The sequence below is a fragment of the Balaenoptera acutorostrata genome, chromosome 2, assembly GCF_949987535.1.
Source record: "Balaenoptera acutorostrata chromosome 2, mBalAcu1.1, whole genome shotgun sequence".
Classification (NCBI taxonomy): domain Eukaryota; kingdom Metazoa; phylum Chordata; class Mammalia; order Artiodactyla; family Balaenopteridae; genus Balaenoptera; species Balaenoptera acutorostrata.
The window spans coordinates 125,150,050-125,169,579 of record NC_080065.1 but is presented as its reverse complement, the minus strand read 5'-3'; the positions used below and the strand labels follow the sequence as shown (position 1 = coordinate 125,169,579).

The 19,530-nt window shown below is 52.7% G+C and overlaps 2 protein-coding genes across 8 annotated transcripts in view; one reads left to right on the top strand and one right to left on the bottom strand.

Moving 5' to 3' along the window:
• NRG2 (neuregulin 2) overlaps window positions 1–8,144 on the top strand; it is a 181,203-nt gene extending 173,059 nt beyond the window's left edge. For 4 of the 5 annotated variants that reach the window (XM_057541756.1, XM_057541755.1, XM_057541753.1 and 1 more), the window contains 4 exons: window positions 1,579–1,702; window positions 2,064–2,191; window positions 3,054–3,281; window positions 6,182–8,144. In XM_057541756.1, coding sequence (XP_057397739.1) covers window positions 1,579–1,702; window positions 2,064–2,191; window positions 3,054–3,281; window positions 6,182–6,950 — 1,249 coding nt within the window. In that variant the 3' untranslated portion in view covers window positions 6,951–8,144. The remainder of the gene's footprint in view (window positions 1–1,578; window positions 1,703–2,063; window positions 2,192–3,053; window positions 3,282–6,181) is intronic. The other variant, XR_009007302.1, reaches the window with a different exon arrangement.
• Window positions 8,145–11,747: 3,603 nt separating this feature from the next.
• Window positions 11,748–19,530, bottom strand: part of PSD2 (pleckstrin and Sec7 domain containing 2) — a 63,392-nt gene continuing 55,609 nt past the window's right edge. For all 3 annotated transcript variants that reach the window (XM_057541746.1, XM_057541747.1, XM_057541748.1), the window contains 7 exons: window positions 18,931–18,974; window positions 17,661–17,851; window positions 17,420–17,490; window positions 16,836–16,993; window positions 15,785–15,929; window positions 14,409–14,552; window positions 11,748–12,881 (listed from right to left, as the gene is read on the bottom strand). In XM_057541746.1, coding sequence (XP_057397729.1) covers window positions 12,672–12,881; window positions 14,409–14,552; window positions 15,785–15,929; window positions 16,836–16,993; window positions 17,420–17,490; window positions 17,661–17,851; window positions 18,931–18,974 — 963 coding nt within the window. In that variant the 3' untranslated portion in view covers window positions 11,748–12,671. The remainder of the gene's footprint in view (window positions 12,882–14,408; window positions 14,553–15,784; window positions 15,930–16,835; window positions 16,994–17,419; window positions 17,491–17,660; window positions 17,852–18,930; window positions 18,975–19,530) is intronic.

The following is a 19,530-nucleotide window of genomic DNA, read 5'->3' as shown; positions in this document are numbered from 1 at the left end:
GAGCTTGAGCAGCCCAGGCTAGCTGGAGCAAAGGGCTGGGGTCAATTTTAAAAAGGTGCACGAGTCTAAAAGAACAGCTGGAACCTGCATGGCACCACAGGGCCTTGAATGTCAAGCTTGGGGACCTGGGTTTATCCTACAGATGATAGGGAGCCATTGCAGGTTGTAGAGTGATGTGGTACAGAAAGAGTTTGTCATATCTGTTCTTATGTGGAAAGCAAGAGTCTGGGCATAGCCACCATTTGGGGGACTGAGCCCCCGGGTCTTGACTCCTGCTGCCCCTATCTATGAGGTCTAAGGCCCTGCCAGCCTTGGGGTTTAGGGTTCAGGGAGCCCACAGGAGGAGACTGGGCCCATGTAGGAAAATTGAGGCCAAGAGCTGGGGGGAGAAGCAAGCCCCATGTTCTAACCCCTACCACATTTACTTATTTCTTTTTTTTTTATTTTTTTTTATTTTTTCATTTTTTTTTCACATTTACTTATTTCTTCAACAAACTTTCATTCAGTGCCTGCTGGACACCAGGCCCTGTACCAGGCACATGGCACACGCTCTAAGCAAGAGGTCCAGTGTTACAGGATGTATTTCAGGGGTGCGTAACCTCAGCTAGAGGGCAGGGAGGGTTGCCCTGAGAAAGGTGCATTTAGGCTGGGCCTGAGAGATGAGCAGGAGTTAGCAGGTGAAGAGGCTGAGAATGTGCTGCAATTGGATGCAAAGGCCCAGAGGCCAGAGAGGCACAGTGTAGGATCAGAAACAAGCCCTCCAAGGATGCAGCAAGCTGGGGTGGGGAAAGGGCAGTGAGAGACAGGGCTGGGGAGAGGAAACAGGATTCTGAAGCCCAATGAAGGGGCTTTAACAGGAGAGTGACATGATTAAACTTGTTGATTACAAAACAAATGTATTGAGCACTTAATAGGTGCCGAAGTGAAGTAGCCCCACAGGTCTTGACTCCCTGACCACAGCATCCTGTTTTATTTTCTCCATAGCACTTTGCTGAAAGTATCTTGTTTGTTTATTTGTTTATGTGTTTATCATCTGCCTCCCCTACTGGCCTGCAAGCTCCATGAGGGCAGGAACCATATCTGTCTCCTCTGCTCCAAAACAGCATCTGGCACATAGTAAAAACCCAATAGATACCAAATAAATGAATGAATGAAGTGGGCCAGCACTGTGCTTGAATATTTTATCTACTCTTAATCCTCAATGGTCTTTGGAATGCGTAGATGATCAGTCCGTTTTACAGATGAGGAAAGTGAAACATGAAGAGTTTAAGTAACTTGCCCAGAGTTACACAGCTAGAAAGTAGTAGAGTTCTGCTCTCTCAGCAGAGCCAAAGCTCATTACCACTACGCTCAGGTCCTGCTGAATTCCGGCTGGCAGTGATGATGTAGGGGGTTGATTGAAGCGGTCCTGGCTGAAGGCAGCCTGAGCACAGCAAAGAGCAGTAGCAGGAGACTGCCACGGCAGTCCCGGCACAGGTAGACTAGTTCCCTGGAGTAACAGCTAGGGAAGCTCATACTTTGTGTGTGTCAGGGGAGGGGGGGTGGGGGTGTCAGGCTAATGCACCTTCCCCTGTGCAGAAAACAGCGAAAGCAGATGCATAACCACCTTCGACAGAACATGTGTCCAGCCCACCAGAACCGGAGCTTGGCCAATGGGCCCAGCCACCCCCGGCTGGACCCTGAGGAGATCCAGATGGCAGACGTGAGTGGTGTTCCCAGGCCCCACTCTGACCCCTTGCTGTGTAGCCCGCCTTCTTATGCCCCCTGCAAGAATGGGCCAGGGAGGCGGCCGGCCCATTCTGTGCTCAGCCTTGCCTGCTAGCCTAGCCTTGCCTCAACAGGATGACTTAGCCTCGCTTGGCCCACTTCCTTAAGGGAGGTCGGGGGATTGATTTCCAGGGGCCATTGCTGCCCTAACACCGAGTCGCTTATCCAGTGGACCACCACCACCCCTGCAACCTGGAGCTTACTGCCTCACTCCCCCTGCCCACCAGGAAGGAGGGCCAACTTGGTCATCTGTCACTAACTGCCCCCCCCCAAAAAAAACCCTCTGTCTGTTCCAGTATATCTCCAAGAATGTGCCAGCCACAGACCATGTCATCCGGAGGGAAACGGAGACCACCTTCTCCGGGAGCCACTCCTGTTCTCCTTCTCACCACTGCTCCACAGCCACGCCCACCTCCAGCCACAGGTGGGCACCACCAAGGCCCATGCAGCCTTGCAGACTCCTGTATGCACACCCTCAGGGCGTGCACATGCGCACCACACACCTGCCTGGGGACACACACCAAACTCCCCAGCCAGGCTGGGCTCTGTATTGAGGGTCCCTGTGAGCAGGAGGGTGGAGGTGGGGGGCTTCAAACCAGAACCCACCACCAAACGTACATCCAGATCCTCAAGAGACCGGATTCCCTTTTCTAGTCTAAACCAGCCCCAGAGGAACAACAGTATCACTGTGCTCCCACCTAACCCTTGGTTTTGTTTGGACCTCATCAGCACCACTTCATCTGGCATAAAGTGCCTGCTCACTCAAATACCCACAGCTATTTGATGCCCTCTCCTGGGTTTTCCACATGAACCTCGTCCACCTTAGCCTCCTCTCCAGAGGTAGGGAGGCCTGTCCACACAAGCACAAAGGCTCAGACAGCTCAAGAAAGAACATGGTTGGCCCCTTTCTTCCCTGGGGAGCAGCACAGAATAGGCAGGGTCCCCATATATTGGCCACTGGGGCTGGGCTCTTGAGGCAAGTGGCTAAGGACCATGGGAGTGGAAGGGTCCCAGACACGGAGGCTAAGGAGAGGTTGGTTGCAGAGAGGAAAGGAAGAGGCCTCTGCACATTGCAGCTCACCCATCCACGGGCCTCCAGCTCTCCTCCTCCCAAAATCGGGGTTTGACATTTATGATGTTACACATCAGCCCAGAGTGAAGGGCAGTGAGCTGAGGGAGCCTGAGATGGAATGAAGAACCAGGGAAGGGGCGGGCCTGGGACCACACATGCTGGGCTGCCCAGCCCCTTCCTGACCCCTCACCTAACTCCCACCTGGCTTCTCCAGGCATGAGAGCCACACGTGGAGCCTGGAACATTCTGAGAGCCTGACCTCCGACTCCCAGTCGGGCATCATGCTGTCATCAGTGGGCACCAGCAAGTGCAACAGCCCAGCGTGTGTGGAGGCGCGGGCACGGCGGGCGGCAGCCTACAGCCTAGAGGAGCAGCGCAGGGCTGCTGTGCCACCTTACCACGACTCCATAGACTCCCTGCGTGACTCCCCACACAGCGAGAGGTCAGTTCCTACCCCGTGACCTGTGCCCCACCGTAGCCAGAGAGCTGGCACCACTGACCCAGGGCTGACCCTTACGTCACCTCAGAAACACTCCAAAGAGCCTCATCCCCATTTTCCAGATGGGCAAGCAAGGTCCCTGAAAAGCTAAATGGTCTGCTCAGGGTCATCAACATGTTAATGACAGGCTGGGACTACAGCCAGTAGACCCTGGTGTGTTACGACCATTTAATTTAATTGTTCTACTAGGACACTTTTCAGAGTAGAAGGGGATGTTATTAATAATTGCAGTGGAACATCAGGAACAAACAGGGTCTGGCCTGGACAAACCAGAACATACAGTTGCCCTACCCTGGTGTCACCTAGAGGCCCCATGTCCCAGGAGAAACAGACACCAAGATTGAGCAGACTGAAGAGTGGGAGGGGAGGCTGTCTGTGAGTGAACTGATGAGTGCAGATGGGAATGAGCCAAGAATGCCTGAAGGCCCTGGAAGTATCAGCAACTAGGCCCCCATGGATTAAGATGCCATTGGGTTCCTGAGCAATGAATGCAGTGAGAACCAGGAACCTTCCCTTCTTCCCTGACTCCAAGCCAGGAGTTGCAGGGGGCCAGCCTCCATCTTGCTCTCCCCTTGGCAAGTGGGATCTGTGGGAGGAGAGCAGAAAAAGGGGCATGGTAGTAGGAACTCCAGGCTGGGGTGGAGAAAGCTTCAACTCAGCCTACTCCATGCCAGTCATGGACACAAAACCACTGAAGCTCACAGCTGCCTATGGAAAGTGCTAAGCATAGGACACCCCACCAGGGCAGAGAAACCCAGTCTGACGGCAGGCTCTGGGAAGCAGCTAGGTTTTCCAAGACCAACCTTTCCAAGCTCAGCTCCACCACCTGTGTGACTTGGGGCAGGTTGATCACCTCTGTGCCTGTTTCCTCAGCTATAGAACAGGGAGCATTACACCTATCGTGCGTGGTTCTTATGAAGGCCACCCTAAGATCATGCGCAAAGCTCTTCGCCTTTTACCTGACATGGCGCTGGTGCTCACTAGGTGGAGCTATGGTTATCAGTAGTAACAAGAGCAATAGGACTTCTTAATGCAGCGGTCCCCAACCTTTTTGGCACCAGGGACCGGTTTTGTGGAAGACAATTTTTCCACAGACGGGGGCAGAGGGATGGTTTCGGGATGATTCATTTATTGTGCACTTTATTTCTATCATTATTACATTGTAATATATAATGAAATAATTATACAACTCATCATAATGCTGACAGGAGGCGGCGCTCAGGTGGTAATGGAAGCCATGGGGAGTGGCTGTAAATACAGATGAAGCTTCAGTCGCTCCGGCCACACACCTCCTGCTGTGCAGCCTGGTTCCTAACAGGCCACAGACGGGTACTGGTCCACGGCCTGGGGGTTGGGGACCCCTGCCTTAATGGATGGGAGGTAGAGAGGCAAGGCGGGGAAAGACTTCCAGGCAAGGGGAACAACTTGAGCTGTTCCAGCAAAGGCACTAAGGACATGGCTGGTGAGGCGCCTAGAGCAGGGTGGGCTGTGAGGAGACTGGAGCTGGGCCTGAACAGGCAGGCTGGGGCCAGATAGATGGCCAGTGGCCCTGGGTGGGTAAGCAGGAAGGGCCTCCTAAAGCAGAGCTATGACTTTAAAAGATTGCTCTGGGAGGGAATTCCCCGGCAGTCCAGTGGTTGAGGCTCCACGCTTCCACTGCAGGGGCGCAGGTTCAATCCCTGGTCGGGGGACTAAGATCCCACATGCCACGTGGCCAAAAAAAGATTGTTCTGGGAACTGCATAGGCTGAAGGAGGAAAGACCCTGGGGGTGGGGGGAATGACCAGAGTGAACATCTAGTCCGAGGATGGAGTGGAGCAGGGTGGAGGGTATTCCAGGAGAAAGGGAATGGGTAGGACGTGATGGATGTGCATGTGGGAGAAGGAAGAGAGGGGAGTCAGATGATTCTGAAAAACAGTAATGGGGACTCCGGAGAGCAATGAGGTGCCCAGCTTTACAGTTTGGAAGAGAGGCAGGGAGGTGGGTGGTCCCTGTCCTGAGGTGGATAATGGTTGGGCAAGAGGGTGGTTGACTCAGAAAGGGAAATGTGGAGAAAGAAAAGGGACAGGTGCCTGGGACCCAGAGTGGGAGATATTAGCAAGGGCAAACTTTTGAAGGAACTGGTGGTCTTTAGCCCCAAGCAGAGACACTTCAGTGGGGTCTTGGTAACTATGAGCTCTGGGCTGAGGACCCTACCTGAGGTGGGAGCAGTCACTTCCCTGAGGCAGCTTTTAGCTTCAACTTAAAAAGGAAAATATTTCCCCACTGTAGCCATCAGCCATGGGATGAACTGTCCTGGAGGGGAGGTAAGTCCAAGTCACAGGGGTGGCTGAATGCAGGGACTAGAATGAGGAATTGGGCAGTATGAGTTCTGGTTCCTGCCTGGCCTGGGTTCAAATCACAGCTCAACCACTTCCTGGCTGTGTGAACCTTGAGTAAGTCAATTAAATGTTCTGAGTCTCAGTTTCCTCACGTGTAGTAGGGGACTAACAAAAGCCTCTTATAGAATTACTGTATTAGATGAGATCGCACATATAAAATGCCCCAGCCTTAGTTAGCCTCACCCAAAGTGACCATTCAGGAACACCGGTGACTGTGAGCATCCCCACAGCCAAGGACCACTGATACGTTTATGGAATCATCCAACAATGCTACGGAATGAGCACTGTGGTTACTCCCGTTTCACAGATAAGCAAACTGAGGCTCAGAGAAATTAAGGAAATTGCGGTCACTGAGGAATACCAGCATGGTTCTTGCAAGAGGGATCCTGGGCAAGACCACTGCTTTGCATCAGGTCCGCCCCATCCCCTGGCCACCGGCCCACGTCTCTGCCTCTCCCCGCAGGTATGTGTCGGCCCTGACCACGCCCGCGCGCCTCTCTCCCGTGGACTTCCATTACTCGCTGGCCACGCAGGTGCCGACTTTCGAGATCACGTCCCCCAACTCGGCGCACGCCGTGTCGCTGCCGCCCGCCGCGCCCATCAGCTACCGCCTGGCGGAGCAGCAGCCGCTCCTGCGGCACCCGGCGCCCCCCGGCCCCGGTCCAGGGCCCGGGACCGATGCGGACATGCAGCGCAGCTACGACAGCTACTACTACCCCGCGGCGGGACCGGGGCCGCGGCGCGGGGCCTGCGCCCTAGGCGGCAGCCTGGGCAGTCTGCCCGCCAGCCCTTTCCGCATCCCCGAGGACGACGAGTACGAGACCACGCAGGAGTGCGCGCCCCCGCCGCCGCCGCGGCCGCGCGCCCGCGGCGCGTCCCGTAGGACGTCAGCTGGGCCCCGGCGCTGGCGCCGCTCGCGCCTCAACGGGCTGGCGGCGCAACGCGCACGCGCGGCGCGGGACTCGCTGTCGCTGAGCAGCGGCTCGGGAGGCGGCTCGGCTTCCGCCTCGGACGACGAAGCGGACGACGCGGACGGGGCGCTAGCGGCCGAGAGCACGCCTTTCCTCAGCCTGCGTGCGGCGCACGACGCGCTGCGCTCGGACTCGCCGCCGCTCTGCCCGGCGGCCGACAGCAGGACTTACTACTCCCTGGACAGCCACAGCACGCGGGCCAGCAGCAGACACAGCCGCGGGCCGCCCCCGCGGGCCAAGCAGGACTCGGGGCCCCTCTAGGGCCCCTCCCGCCCCCTCCGCCTCGCCCGCCCCACTGTCTTTAAGGAGAACAGAGACCGCCGACTGGAGAGAGAAAGGAGGAAAAAAAAGAAATAAAAATATTTTTATTTTCTATAAAAGGAAAAAGGTATAACAAAATGTTTTATTTTCATTTTAGCAAAAATTGTCTTATAATACTAGCTAACGGCAAAGACGTTTTTATAGGGAAACTATTTATATGTGACATCCTGATTTACAGCTTCGGAAAAAAAAAAAAAGAAACAACAAAAAAAAGAGAGATGGGCCAATTTTTTGACTCTTTAATAGAAACCTATATTGTGGTGCCTTTTGCTGTACGCTAATCTGGAGCTCCTGGAGAGAAGTCTGGGTTGCGGGGTGGGGGAATGTAGGATCCCAAGCTGGCGGGGGTCGTGGGAGGTGGTGGTGGCGAGAGAAAGCAGGAGAGAAGAGGCTGCCGGATTGGGTTCAGGTGGGCGCAAGGCTGGGGGCCCCAAGGAACGACATGAGGTCCGGAGTAGCTTTGCCCCAGTGCAAGATCTGGAGTCCTGGGCCCCCTGAGGAGAGGGCGGGGATCCTAGGTTTGGAGCTAGAGTTGGGGTCAGGTAACGTCCAGGGGGAGACTAAGGCCCAGCGACAGCAACCAGAATGGGGAGGGGGCCTCCCCGCTCCTCACAGCTGCTAAGGGAGGGGGGCACTGAGAAAGAGGTCTTCCCAACAGCCTCGGCCCGGGGAGGGGGCAGCTCTGCCAGGACCCCAATGTTTGTGGCTCCTCCTCCCCTATGGCCTCCAGGACGCCTCTCCGTCCTCTGCAGCACCTTCGTTTACAGGTCGTCTTTTCTATTTTATGCCTGCATGTCCTTTGCATTTCAGATTCTTTAGATTGGATGCATGGTCACGCTGGGACCGAGAAGAGCCACTCGACAGTGTATTTGATTCCCCTCTTAGCAATAAAGTAACACCATTTTCTTCTCACAGCCCAACTCCCAGCCCCTAGCCCACCTATGACTTCCACTCCCTCTCCAGCCCTGACCTCCCCACCCCCCAAAACTGGGTCCACTGCTAATTTGTCAAAAAAGTAATTGTTTAAAAAAAATAATCCTAAACAAATGGGAAACCTGCCCCTTGAAATGTCCAAACACCTGACTGTTGACACTTGAACATTTTTATATTATAAATAAAATCAGAAATAACTCATGTTTGACTGTGTGTGCCTAGCCCCCAGGTGAGGAGGGAAGACAGAGGATGAAGACCTGTGATAGAGATGGATGGATGTTGGTGTGGAGGTTGGAGAGGGCCAGAGCAGTCCCTGGGAGAAGAGACCCTCCCTTCAGTCTCCCTGCCTTCGACTCCCAGGACAGGCTCCAGCCCTCCTCCCTGTTCTAAGAACGTTCACAAGGTGTTCCCCAGCTCCCCACCCCCACCCCGCCCCGGCCGCTGGGGAACCTGGCCAAGGGTCTGACACAGATTACTCTGCTTCGAGCTCAGCCTCAGAGCCCTGGCCCAGTTCCTGCCCTGGAGCTACAGGGGCCAGAATAAGGCAAGAGTTTCCAGGCCTAGGTGGGTGAGGAGGGAAGGGTTGTGAGGTTGGCACTGAAGCAGCTGAGGCAAGATGACCCTTGGGGCCTCAGGCATGTCACAGGCAAAGTGTGGACATGAAAAGTGGCATAATGGGTACCCTCAGCTGCCAGGAGGACCACAGCTGCTGCAGCTTGTAAGCCCACAGGGTGTTGGGTTTTTTAATACCCACTTAAAGCCAGGGCCTGTCTAAACTTGCAGTCCCTGACGAAGCGTACATGATTTCAGGCATGGAGAAGGCAGATGGTAGTCCAGGGTGAGCCTTTCCCCTCATTGATTAATGTCACTAAGCCAATGCCCAGCACCAGGAACCATTAGGTTCCAACCAGACACAAAGGAGTCAGCTATCCAAAGAGCTCCAGTGGTTGACGTGTGGGCGTGTGCGCAAATGAGCCCGGAATGTGTGTAGTCAGCTCAAAGACCTACACATGTGAAGGACAGAGAGGCTTAGGGTTGAAAGCGCTTAGGTATCAACAGGGCCTGAGTTCAAATTCCAGCTGTGCCCCTCACTAGCTGTATGACTTCTCTAGGCTGCACTTGCCTCATCTGGGAAATGGTGATGCTAACACCTACCTCAAAGGGTTGCTGTGGAGATTATATAGAGAGCCCAGGATGGCTTCTGGCACATGATAGATGTCTATTAATGGCTAATTTGATGATGATGATGACCATATCCTGTGCCTTGCATTCTTGAGTCACACAGAGAGTGGCAAAAACTGGATGAAAGGGAAGTGATGGAGAAAAGTAAAGAACTAGACATGTATTCATGTGGGGATGCTGGGGAAAAAAGCACCTGTTACAAAGAAAAAAAGGAATTAATGAACTAAATGCTACACAAACCTGCAAATCACTGACTTCTCTAGCCCCTATCTGATGATCTCATCCAGATCCCTGTGCCGGCTCTGAGTTTGCTATTGGCTCTAAAATTTTCTGAGAGCCAGTAATTCCTCTATGTGATTTATGATCTCTGTATGACCCTGAGTAATTCTGAATGACCTCTTGGTGAACCCATCGACCTTTTCATGACCCAGTTTATTGTCCTCATTTGACCCTTCTGAGGGCCTGAGTTGCTATTACCTTCTAAATTTTCACTCAGAAACCACTTCCATGACTCCAATGAGCACACCGACCTCTATGTAACCCAAAGTAATTCTGGATGACCTCTTGGTGAACCTATTGACCTCTATGTGACCCCAAGTAATTCTGAATGACCTCTTGGTGAACCCACTGACCTCTTCATGACCCAGTTTAGTATCCTCATTTGACCCTTCTGAGGGCCCTAAGTTTTTAACCTTCTAAATTTTTAGTCAGAAACCACCTCCATGACCCCAGTGAACCCATCTACCTCTATGTAACCCCAAGTAATTCTGAATGGCCCCTTGATTAACTCATTGACTTTCACATGACCCCGTTTGGTACCTTCATTATCTGCTCTGGATTCTAAGTTACCTGCTGAGAGTCTAAGGCCAGAACCTAATCAGTTTCCTTGACTCCTCCTCATATCAGCCACCTATTCATTCGCAGGTGTGAACAGAACCTAGGAGCAGGTGTGGCCAGAGAGGCCCCTTTTCTACTCACCTCTCAAATTCTGCCTTGGGGCATCTTTAGTATGGCCTGTCCGGAAGAGGTATAGCCCTGTTAAGTGACTTTCCTACTACTACCCTGTCCCCCAGGAGCACTTAGGACATTCGGGTGGCTTCCTGAGTCAGTTTCCCCACTTCTCCAATTCTTTTTTCTTCTCCCTGCCAGGTCATTTTTGGCTTGTCTCCCCAGCCCTTCCAGAGTCCCAAATGGAAATGGTGACTGTCTGTCCCCCTCCCCACTAGACTGTGAGCCCCGTGTGGACAGGGATCTGGTCAATCCTTTTCTCACCACAGTATCCCCAGCACCCAGCACAGCGTGCAGCACTGTTCACCTTCACTGAATGAGAGGATGGAGGCTCAAGAGACGCCGTCCTCAACGGTCAGCACCCAGGAGTCCCTGAGCCCACGGACACTTCCCAGGACCACCAGGTGGCGCAAACCACTTATCGCATCTCACCTGCAGTCCTCCAAGTCTCTGGATTTGGACAGTCCTGGAAAATGGACATATTAGGGGTAGAGGTTGTGGAGGGAATATGATGGTCCATTAGAATGCAGAAAAAAAATATTAGAACTTTGCTTTAGATTTATTTTCATCTCATCTTTTTAAAATTTCTATTTTTGTGTATGTTTTATAATGTACATATTTTAGTACAGTAGTACATGTATATAATTTACAATAAATAATTATACAATTAAGAAAGTGAACTAAAAGTTTTTTTACTGATGGGAGGCACAGCTAGTGCTCAGGGAAGCACAGGTGTCTGCAGTGGATAGAGCCTGCTCCTCTGCTTTCACTCACCCACCCTCATGAGGTAGAGGGTGGGAAGCTGACCCCAAACTCAAAGGACCTTTGAGACAGCGTGGAGAAAAAAGTACAGAGAGCTTTTTTATGTTGCCACATTGCTCTTTCAATTTCACTTAAATGAACATTTACTTCCACTCAGCAAAATGAAGGTGCCAGATGGTTTGGTTATAAAATACACTCAGCTGATCCAAATTAAATAACCTGGATTTAAATCACTACATCCCTCCGCAGACTCACAGGTCCCTTGTATCAAATGTGAGTGGGCTTGTAAATGTTGGCTGCTTAGTTGCAAGGTTGGCTTATTAACTAAATATGTTACCACTGAGGTCAAATTGCTGGCCAAACTACAGTAATCTATTTTAAAAATAGAAAGGATTTGCTCATCACAGCTGTATTGAGGGTGCTATCACCCCCACCACTGTCAGTCTGAGGATTGCAGGGTTTAAAGGATGCTTGTCTGTGATCATCACGTGGAAAATTATTCTTCCCAGACATGTCCTTAACTAGCGTTTCTGAGTCACTAGAAGAGTACAAGAAATAGCAACCTAAAAAACAATCAACAACTTGTCATTCCACCTTTTCCCAAGACCAAGAATTAATGGCTTCCATAACCTTCCCCCACCAAACATCTTTGGGCTTGTTGACAAATGGCTATTTGCAAGGCAGAGTGTCTTTTATTCCTGTAGCAGTAGATCTGTACAAGAGGCCACCTCTGGAGCTCAGAGACCCGGCAGCACCAACATAAAGACCAAAATATAAACAGGGCCATGGTCCCATCCCACTCACACCCCAGGATGCCTGTGGGACAGACGGGGCAGCACACACACACACACACACACACACACACACTATTTATTCCAAAGCATTAACTGTAAGAGCAGTTTAAGTCACAGGTCAGCCGGAAGAGGGGGAAATAGGGTGAGAGGAGGTCATACTATCTCTACCTTCCCTCCCAGAGTGTCAGGGCCTCCAGGGGCCAGAGAGCAGCACTCCTTGCTAACAAGTGCATTCTGAAATAGGCTTTTCCTACCTATTATTTCATCCTCTAACTGATAATCAGTTCCAAAACCATCTCTAAAGGGGTTCCTTATATATATATATAATTCTTATATATATACATTTATGTCCATATAAAAGAAAGCAGTAGTGGCCTCGATGGATGGAAGATGAGGTGGACACACACTTGAGTGGAGAGAGCTTGGCACTGAGGGACAGGCCTGGGTCCTGGGTTATTGTCGGGTGAGGCAGGAGAATGGGGTGTGGTTCCCAAGGCTGCTGAGTGGAGGAGGAGAGGATAGTGCTGGTGGTCTGCAGACCTGCTGCTGGTCAACTCAGAGGAAGGAGGAGGAGAAAGGGTGGGAGTCCAAGCTGAGACCTGGGGTCAAGACCTGCCCTCGGAAACAAGGGAGATGAGGGGAGGAACTTGTGAGAAGAGGAGAGCCTGGGAAGTCAACCACCCTTCCCATTTCTCCAGTGAGATGGCGTCTAGAGCATGCACACAACTGGCCTAGAAAATGAGGCTCTGGGGTGAAGAGGGATGTGAGAGCTGGGGAGAGGGTCGGAGGCCCAGAGCAGCCCCAGGATGCAAGATCGACACCATGAATTGCATCTCCATCTCCTTGGCCCACAGGGCTCTCCACACCCCCCTGGCTGCCCAACAACTGCCTGGAGCTGATTCGAGTGGCCCCTGGCTGGAATTGTGCTCACTGAGCCCTCTGGGGGCATTGCCTGCCTCTGGGACCTGCCCATCCATGCCAGCTAAGTATCAGGCCCAGTGTTATCCCTCGTGGCTTTGCTGCCGGTCACAGTTCCATGGCCCTGGCTGAGGGCAGGGCTCGAGTGTGTCTTGCGGAGAGAAGGGTCATCCCCCTCCAGGGTGGCCAGCCGGGCCTCAATCCACTCCAGGTCATCTGAGCCCACTTTGATTTTCACAGCCAGGAGGTGGATGTAGGTCTCATAACGGCTTTTCTGGGGAAAGGGCAGAGAAAGGCCAAAAACAAAGTCAAAAGACAAACAACAAAATGAGAAAAAATGTATCTTATATGACAAAAGACTAATTTCCTTAATATTTAGAGAGCTCTCACAAATCAATAAAAAGGAGATAAACAACCCAATAAAAAAAAATTAGGCAAGGGACATGCACAGAAATTTCACTCATAATTTTAAAAAATCCAAATTAATTGGCAATGACTTATTGGATATGATACCAAAAGCACAGACAAGAGTGAAAATAGACAAATGGGATTTTATCAAAATTTGAAACTTCTCTGTATCAAAGGACACAGTCAATAGAGTGAGAAGGCAATCTACAGAATGGGAAAAAAATATTTGCAAATCATAAATCTGGTAAGGGTCTAGTATCCAGAATATTAAAGGGATAAAAAACCTCCTACAACTCAACAACAAAAACACAGCCCAATTTCAGGATGGGCAAAGGACTCCAATAGACATTTCTCCACAGAAGATATACTAATGACCAATAAGCACACAAAAGGATGCTCAACATCACCATTCATCAGGAAAATGCAGATCAAAACCACAATGAGATATCACCTCAAACACATTAAGATAACTACTATCAAAACAAAAAAAAAACAGAAAGTAACATCTGTAAAATGGGGACAATAACAAAACCCACGTCACAGAGTTCATATGAGGATTAAATCAATCAATACAAGGGAAGTGAAGAGAATCACACCTGCCAATCAGTGTGGCTTTTTTTACATCACAGAGAGAGTAAAATTGAGAAGACTTCCGAAAGCTATAAAGTGTTATGTTTTTCAAAAGGTCAGGATCTATCCTGGGAGCTCTCCTCTCTCCTCTATGCTGCAGTAGAAAATCAGAGTGGAAATCTAGAGACTGAGAGGGGCGACTTCCCACTCTTCCTGCTCCAAGGGCTTCCAGACTTGGTCTCAGCCTCTCTTGTGTCTGTCCACCCCCCTGATGCAGGTCGGTCCAAAATGGACAAGTGGTTCCTGCCTTCCTCCCCCAAGTCCACCCCGCCATCCTTCACCCAACTGTGGGGCAGAACCAGGGGAGGGGGCAGAGACAAGATGGAAAGGAGGGAGAGCTCAGAAGGACAGACCAAGGTACTCTGCTTGATAAACCTATGTGAAAGAGGCACATGAGACACAAGGGGGGGAAGTCACGTGGAGAGGGCTTATGAGTTCTGTGGTTTGGTCATAAAAACCTCCCGAGAAGCTGGGCCTATGGGGAAAGGGGAGGTGAGGATGGGACTTGGAGAAAGATGTAGAGGGGGACAGGGGTCTCTGGTAGAGCCTGTCTGGTGCTCTTTGAGAGACATAAGTGAGGGCACAATTGTTTGTACAGCTGGACTGTGCAGAGATTGGCCCACAGGAGACCACCGTCCACGACTACCTCAGGGGAGCCCCCCACAGCAGGAGCCCCTGGTCGGGAATGATGTGGAAGGCAGGAGCTGGCCTCTTCCTCCTGCTCCAGCCCCGTCCTTCAAAACCCCTCCTTTGAAGGGCCCACCTCAAACGTGAGATAATGCTCCTTCAGCCGGTTCTCCTCAGCCTCCTTGGACTTGATGCCTCGCTCGACCGGGTGACACCTGTGCTCAGCCAGCTCTGCAGTCACCTGCCTCAACTTATTCTCATGAGAACGCAGCTGCTCCTCCTGCAAAGACAAGTCATGGACTGTGAGGTCCCACTCTCAGGAGGTCATAGGGCTGTCCCACCAGGAGCTGCTTCACCAAAGGGAAACTGAGGCCTGGCCAGGGTCGTCAAATACACAGGGGCAGAGCCGGGTCTAGGCCCAAGGGAGCGTTCCGTCACTGCCTTCCTTCCTCCCCTCCTACCATTGGCATCAGCTCTCCTAGAGCCTCCCCCGCAGGCTCAGGAGGTGAGAGACCCTCACACTGTGTATGGACGCAGACACTCCCTTACACAAACACATAGTCACCCAGACACAGCCCCTGGCTCCTATGAACCCTCAGATGCACACAAACCCACTGGACCAAGGGGCAGCCCGGCCTCGGCACCCCCTGGCTTCATACGATGCACACAGTCTCTCACGTTCATGCCTGGACACGTCCGATGGCCACAGACCCAGGATCACACCCAAAGACACAGTCACTCACAGACAAGTGCACAGTACACCCCAGCCAGCACAGCACAGCCAGACCCCTCTGTGCCATGCAGGCACTGGGCTGCATGCATTTGTGTGGGGGGGGTGTGTGTGCAGACACAAGTATGGTGTAGGTGTGGGTGCACAGCACGTGTGTATACACATAAACATGCGTGTGCTTGAATGGTATGTGTGCACATGGGGGGAGTGCACACCGCTTGCACAGCCCCAGGGGCTCTGTGGCAAAGACCCCAGACAAGGGCCCTGACAGGAAGGGAAGTATGGCGCTGCCCCTGCCCTCCACCTCACAAGTAGTGGCCCACCATTTATCCTCTCCTCTCAAAAAAAACTCTGAAAAATGGAGTATTAATGAGTAGGAGTTTTTTAAGGATGACAAATAAAATATTTAGGGGTAGGTGAGGGCAGCAAAAGAGCCCTGGATGAAGGGACAGCCAAGTCTCACCTGTCGCTCGCTCCCTGTGACACACACATTCCGTCCCATTCGTCCCAGACACACATTATGCCCACAGACCACAACCACATCCGCAGGACACACTGCCACTGGCACACCCAGGCCACTGTGCGGTGTGTGGCCTCGGTCTCCCCATCTGTAAACGGGGGTGGGGTGCGGTGGAGATGGAGGAGAATATCTGCCCCTTCGGCTTGTCTCTTAGCCCAGGACCAGGCGCCGGATAGGCGCTGAGGTGAGGGCTGTTGAATGGGGGGCCTGGCACGGCAGAGGCAGCCTGGGGACGTGGTGCTGTGATCCCAGGAGCTCGTACCTGGCAGAGGCGAGTGGTGCAGGAGGGCAGCAGGGGCCGACAGAACTTCTTCATGGAGCTGACAGCAGCTGGGAAGGCGGGCGCCGAGAAGATGGCAGCCACCAGGTTGATCCTAAGGATCCAGGACAGCATTTCTTCCTTGCTCCTGGGGACAGGAGGTGAGGGGAGAGCGCACTGGCTTCTCACAATAGGACTCCCTATCCCACACCCAGCACCCAGTACCCAGCACCAGCCTGGCACAGAGAGGGCATGAAGACCTCCGTGTAAGTGGGCAAAGGAGTGAGGGAGGATGGCAGGATGGGGGCTGGATGGGCCTGGCCACATCTGTGTAGGGAGCTCCTCTTCTGTCCCAGCTCCCAGGCAAGACCTGGATTTTCATGTGAAAATAAAGCTGCCCAGCCAGGTTCAGAGCTAACGGCCTGGAGCTAATGAGTGTGAGACCAGCAGGGGATGGTTAGAGGCAGCTGGGCAACTGGTCACCCCCACTCGGCCATCTCGTCCCTGCCCCACTACCTGGCCCGGCATGTCCACTCCTGTCCTGAGAGCTCACTTACCAGCCTCCCCCCTTTTAAGCTCATCTGACACATGAAACCCCAATCTCAAGTCACAGGAGGATGGAGTGCAGGGGAGTGGAAAGAAGGTCTTACGGAGAAACTGTAGGGTGAGTCTTTTGCACCCATCCCCCTGACTTTAAGTGGAGGATGATAAAGATCCCATCTGCCCTGTATTTAGGGACTTCAGTGCACATCAGAATCACCTAGAGGGCTTGTTAAAACACAACTGCTGGCCCATCCCCAGCGTTTTTGATTCAGGAGGTCTAAGGTGGGACCAGAGAAACTGCATTTCTAACAGGTTTTTCAGAAGATGCTGAGGGCACCACATTGAGAACCACTGCTGCTGGGGAGGGACCCAAGCTGTTTACGGATACACTCACTCTCATGGCTGCTGTGCAGGGGAAGCTAAGGGCGCCTCCCCTAAGGTGGACGAGGCGAGGGGATGGGGCAGGTCCTGAGCCCAGGGTGGGAGCGAGGGTGCTCCCACTCCTACTTACGGTGCCTGGAAGAGGAAGACCCTCCAGTCGGCTGTCTTCAGCTTCAGCACATTGGACTTCTTGCTGTAGTCGGAGGCCCTGGTGGCCAGAGCATGGTGCACACGAATGGCGTTCTTCAAGTCGCCCTCAGACAGGGCTTTGTCAGGCCTGTACTCATCCTGGACAGGCCAGGTAGGGGGTGGGCAAGCCTCTGTCATCACCAGGCTCTGGCTTACTGACCCGTACTTCCTCCACCCTCACTGTCCCTCCCGTTTGCTCTCCTCTCTGTCCCTATACATCCCACCATTATTCAGCTGCTGCCACTCTGATGCCATGCTCACCCCAACAAGACTCACCAGGCACTCCTCCCCAGTTGGTCTCAGAAGCCTGAACAGGGCTTACACTGGGTATCCTCTGAACCCCTGAACATTCAAAAGACCCCTCCCTGAAACCACCAAAGCCCTTCGTGAGCCCAAGTAAGGGCTTTGATGGGGGAGGACCCAGAATCTGCCTAAGCCCTAGGTCCTGCCCGGGACCCTCTGGACACCATAAGGCAGGGGCTGGGCTGGCCCTTTCTGGGTAAGGACTCTGGGGTAATCTCTCACCTTCTGCAGGTACAGAATGGTCCCTTTGAGCACCGCGTAGAATTTCTTCCAGCCACGCCTCCCACGGGGCGCTGGGGAGGGGGGCACGGGTAGTGTGGCCACAACCACCCACCCCGATATCTCTTCCCTTGTGTCCCCTACATATCTGCCTGCATGGGCATTACCAGAGGAGTAGCCAAGGGGGTGCGGACCCCTCTGGACTAGCATCCCTCCCCATGCCCCTTCCCCGCCTGACACCCACTCCTCTTGCCATCCATGTCGGCGTGAGTCTTCCGGGTCAGCACACCATGCTTGTAGGTGGTGGCGCTGAGAGCCTGTGGGACATCCAGGAAGGGGTTGCTACCATCCAGGATCCGTGTCACCTTCTTTGTGCCTGTCCCAAACTTGTCATCCACCAGCTCAGACAGTGATTTCCTCAGCTCATCTTCATCACTAGGAAAGTACTAGACCTGAGTACCACCTCCACGGAGGCCTCATCCCCACGTCAACATGCTCTCTCCCCAAAGAACACTCCTTTGGAAGCCAGTTAGAGGTAAAGAGCAGAGATAAGGAGGTTCCAGTTCCAGACCACAGGTCCAGACTTTTGTCCCCTCCCCTGAGTCTTCAATTCTGACATCTCTCCTCTGAGCTTTGATTTTTGGCCTCCAAGCTCCAATCTTCACCCTTGATCACAAAGGTGGAGACCTTACTACCTTCAGGCTTCCTTCCTTGTCTTCCTTCTCCTCTCTGAAAACGCAGCCCCAGGGAGCTGTAACCCATGGCCAGACTGCCCAAGCCCCAGGGACATGGTGAGGGAGGGAAGGTCAGTAGATGAGGTCCCTAAAGTCTAGGTTCCCCAGCCTAGGAGCCCTGGTATAAGAATGCCAGCTCTCCCCAGTTGGGTTGGGGTTCCTAACAATCCCTGCCTGGGACCTCTTCATGGACCCAAAGACCCAGGCTGCCCTGGGGAGTACAGCAACTCCCCAGTGGAGTGGCAACTTTCCTCAGGAGGCTGTTAGTCTCCCCAATCAGCAAGGTCACCACACCTCTTTCCAGATGGCTGGGCACCTCCAGGTCTCACTGCCCTCACAGGGGAAGAAGTTAGAGGGCAGTCACCTCTCTCCATTGCCAACAGCATCACCACCTCAACATGGTCAGATTACTGGAGTTGTAAAGGGACTCATAGCTCATGCCTGCCTACCTCCCCGAGGGGAAAGAGCTATCATCATTGGGAATAGTGGCAACATCCCCTGAACAGAAAGCCTGTTGTGAACATCATGAAACTAAACTCACAGTTCAATCTATCCCATAGCTGTAAACATTGCACACTTTTTATCAAGACAGAAAACAAACCCAAAGGGAAACTCAACACCAGGAGCTGGCCAGCTGGCCAGGGGTCACCAGGGCCCTGGGTGGGAGAAATCAGCACCATGGAGAGTAACCGGCATGACTTCCCAGTACCCCCATCCACTCCCCCTCCCCCCTCCCCGTAATTCAGTCTCCCCATACCTGTGCCCATGGGCACTACTCACATGGCCCATTCCAGCTTTTCATTCTTGATGGAGTTGTAAAGGGTCTGAGAGAGGGGGAAAAAGAGAGAGAGGAGTTCAATGAACAGTCAAAGAAATCTCCATCTAGCAATGTGGATGCAGTGAGGGAGCATCTTTTCAGCCAGTGGGGCAAAGTAGGTGTTTGATTCACACTTATTTATTGGATGGGTGAATAAATGGGGGATGGGTGGGTGGATTCGTTTTTAGATGATTGGATAGACTTGAGGATGAGTGGGTGGATGGGTTGGTAGGTAGGTGAATGGGCAAGGAAATGGGTGAGTGGATGGGTGGGTGAGTGGATGTGGAGTGTATATAGGGGACTGTGTAGGAGTGTATGTGTGGGTGATGGGTGAATGGGTGGGTGTATGGGCAGGTGAATGATTGAGTTGCAGGGTGGGTGGGTGGATGGAAGCATGGGTAGATGGGAGGATGGGTAGATGGGTGGATGAGTAGACAGGGAGTAGGTGGGTGAAGGGACTGGGATTATTTGATCTTACTTACAAAAACACTCTTAAGTGCTTCCTGACAGTGAAGAACATAATTATGGTAAGAACAGCGATGGAGGCAATGTTTATTTTTTGA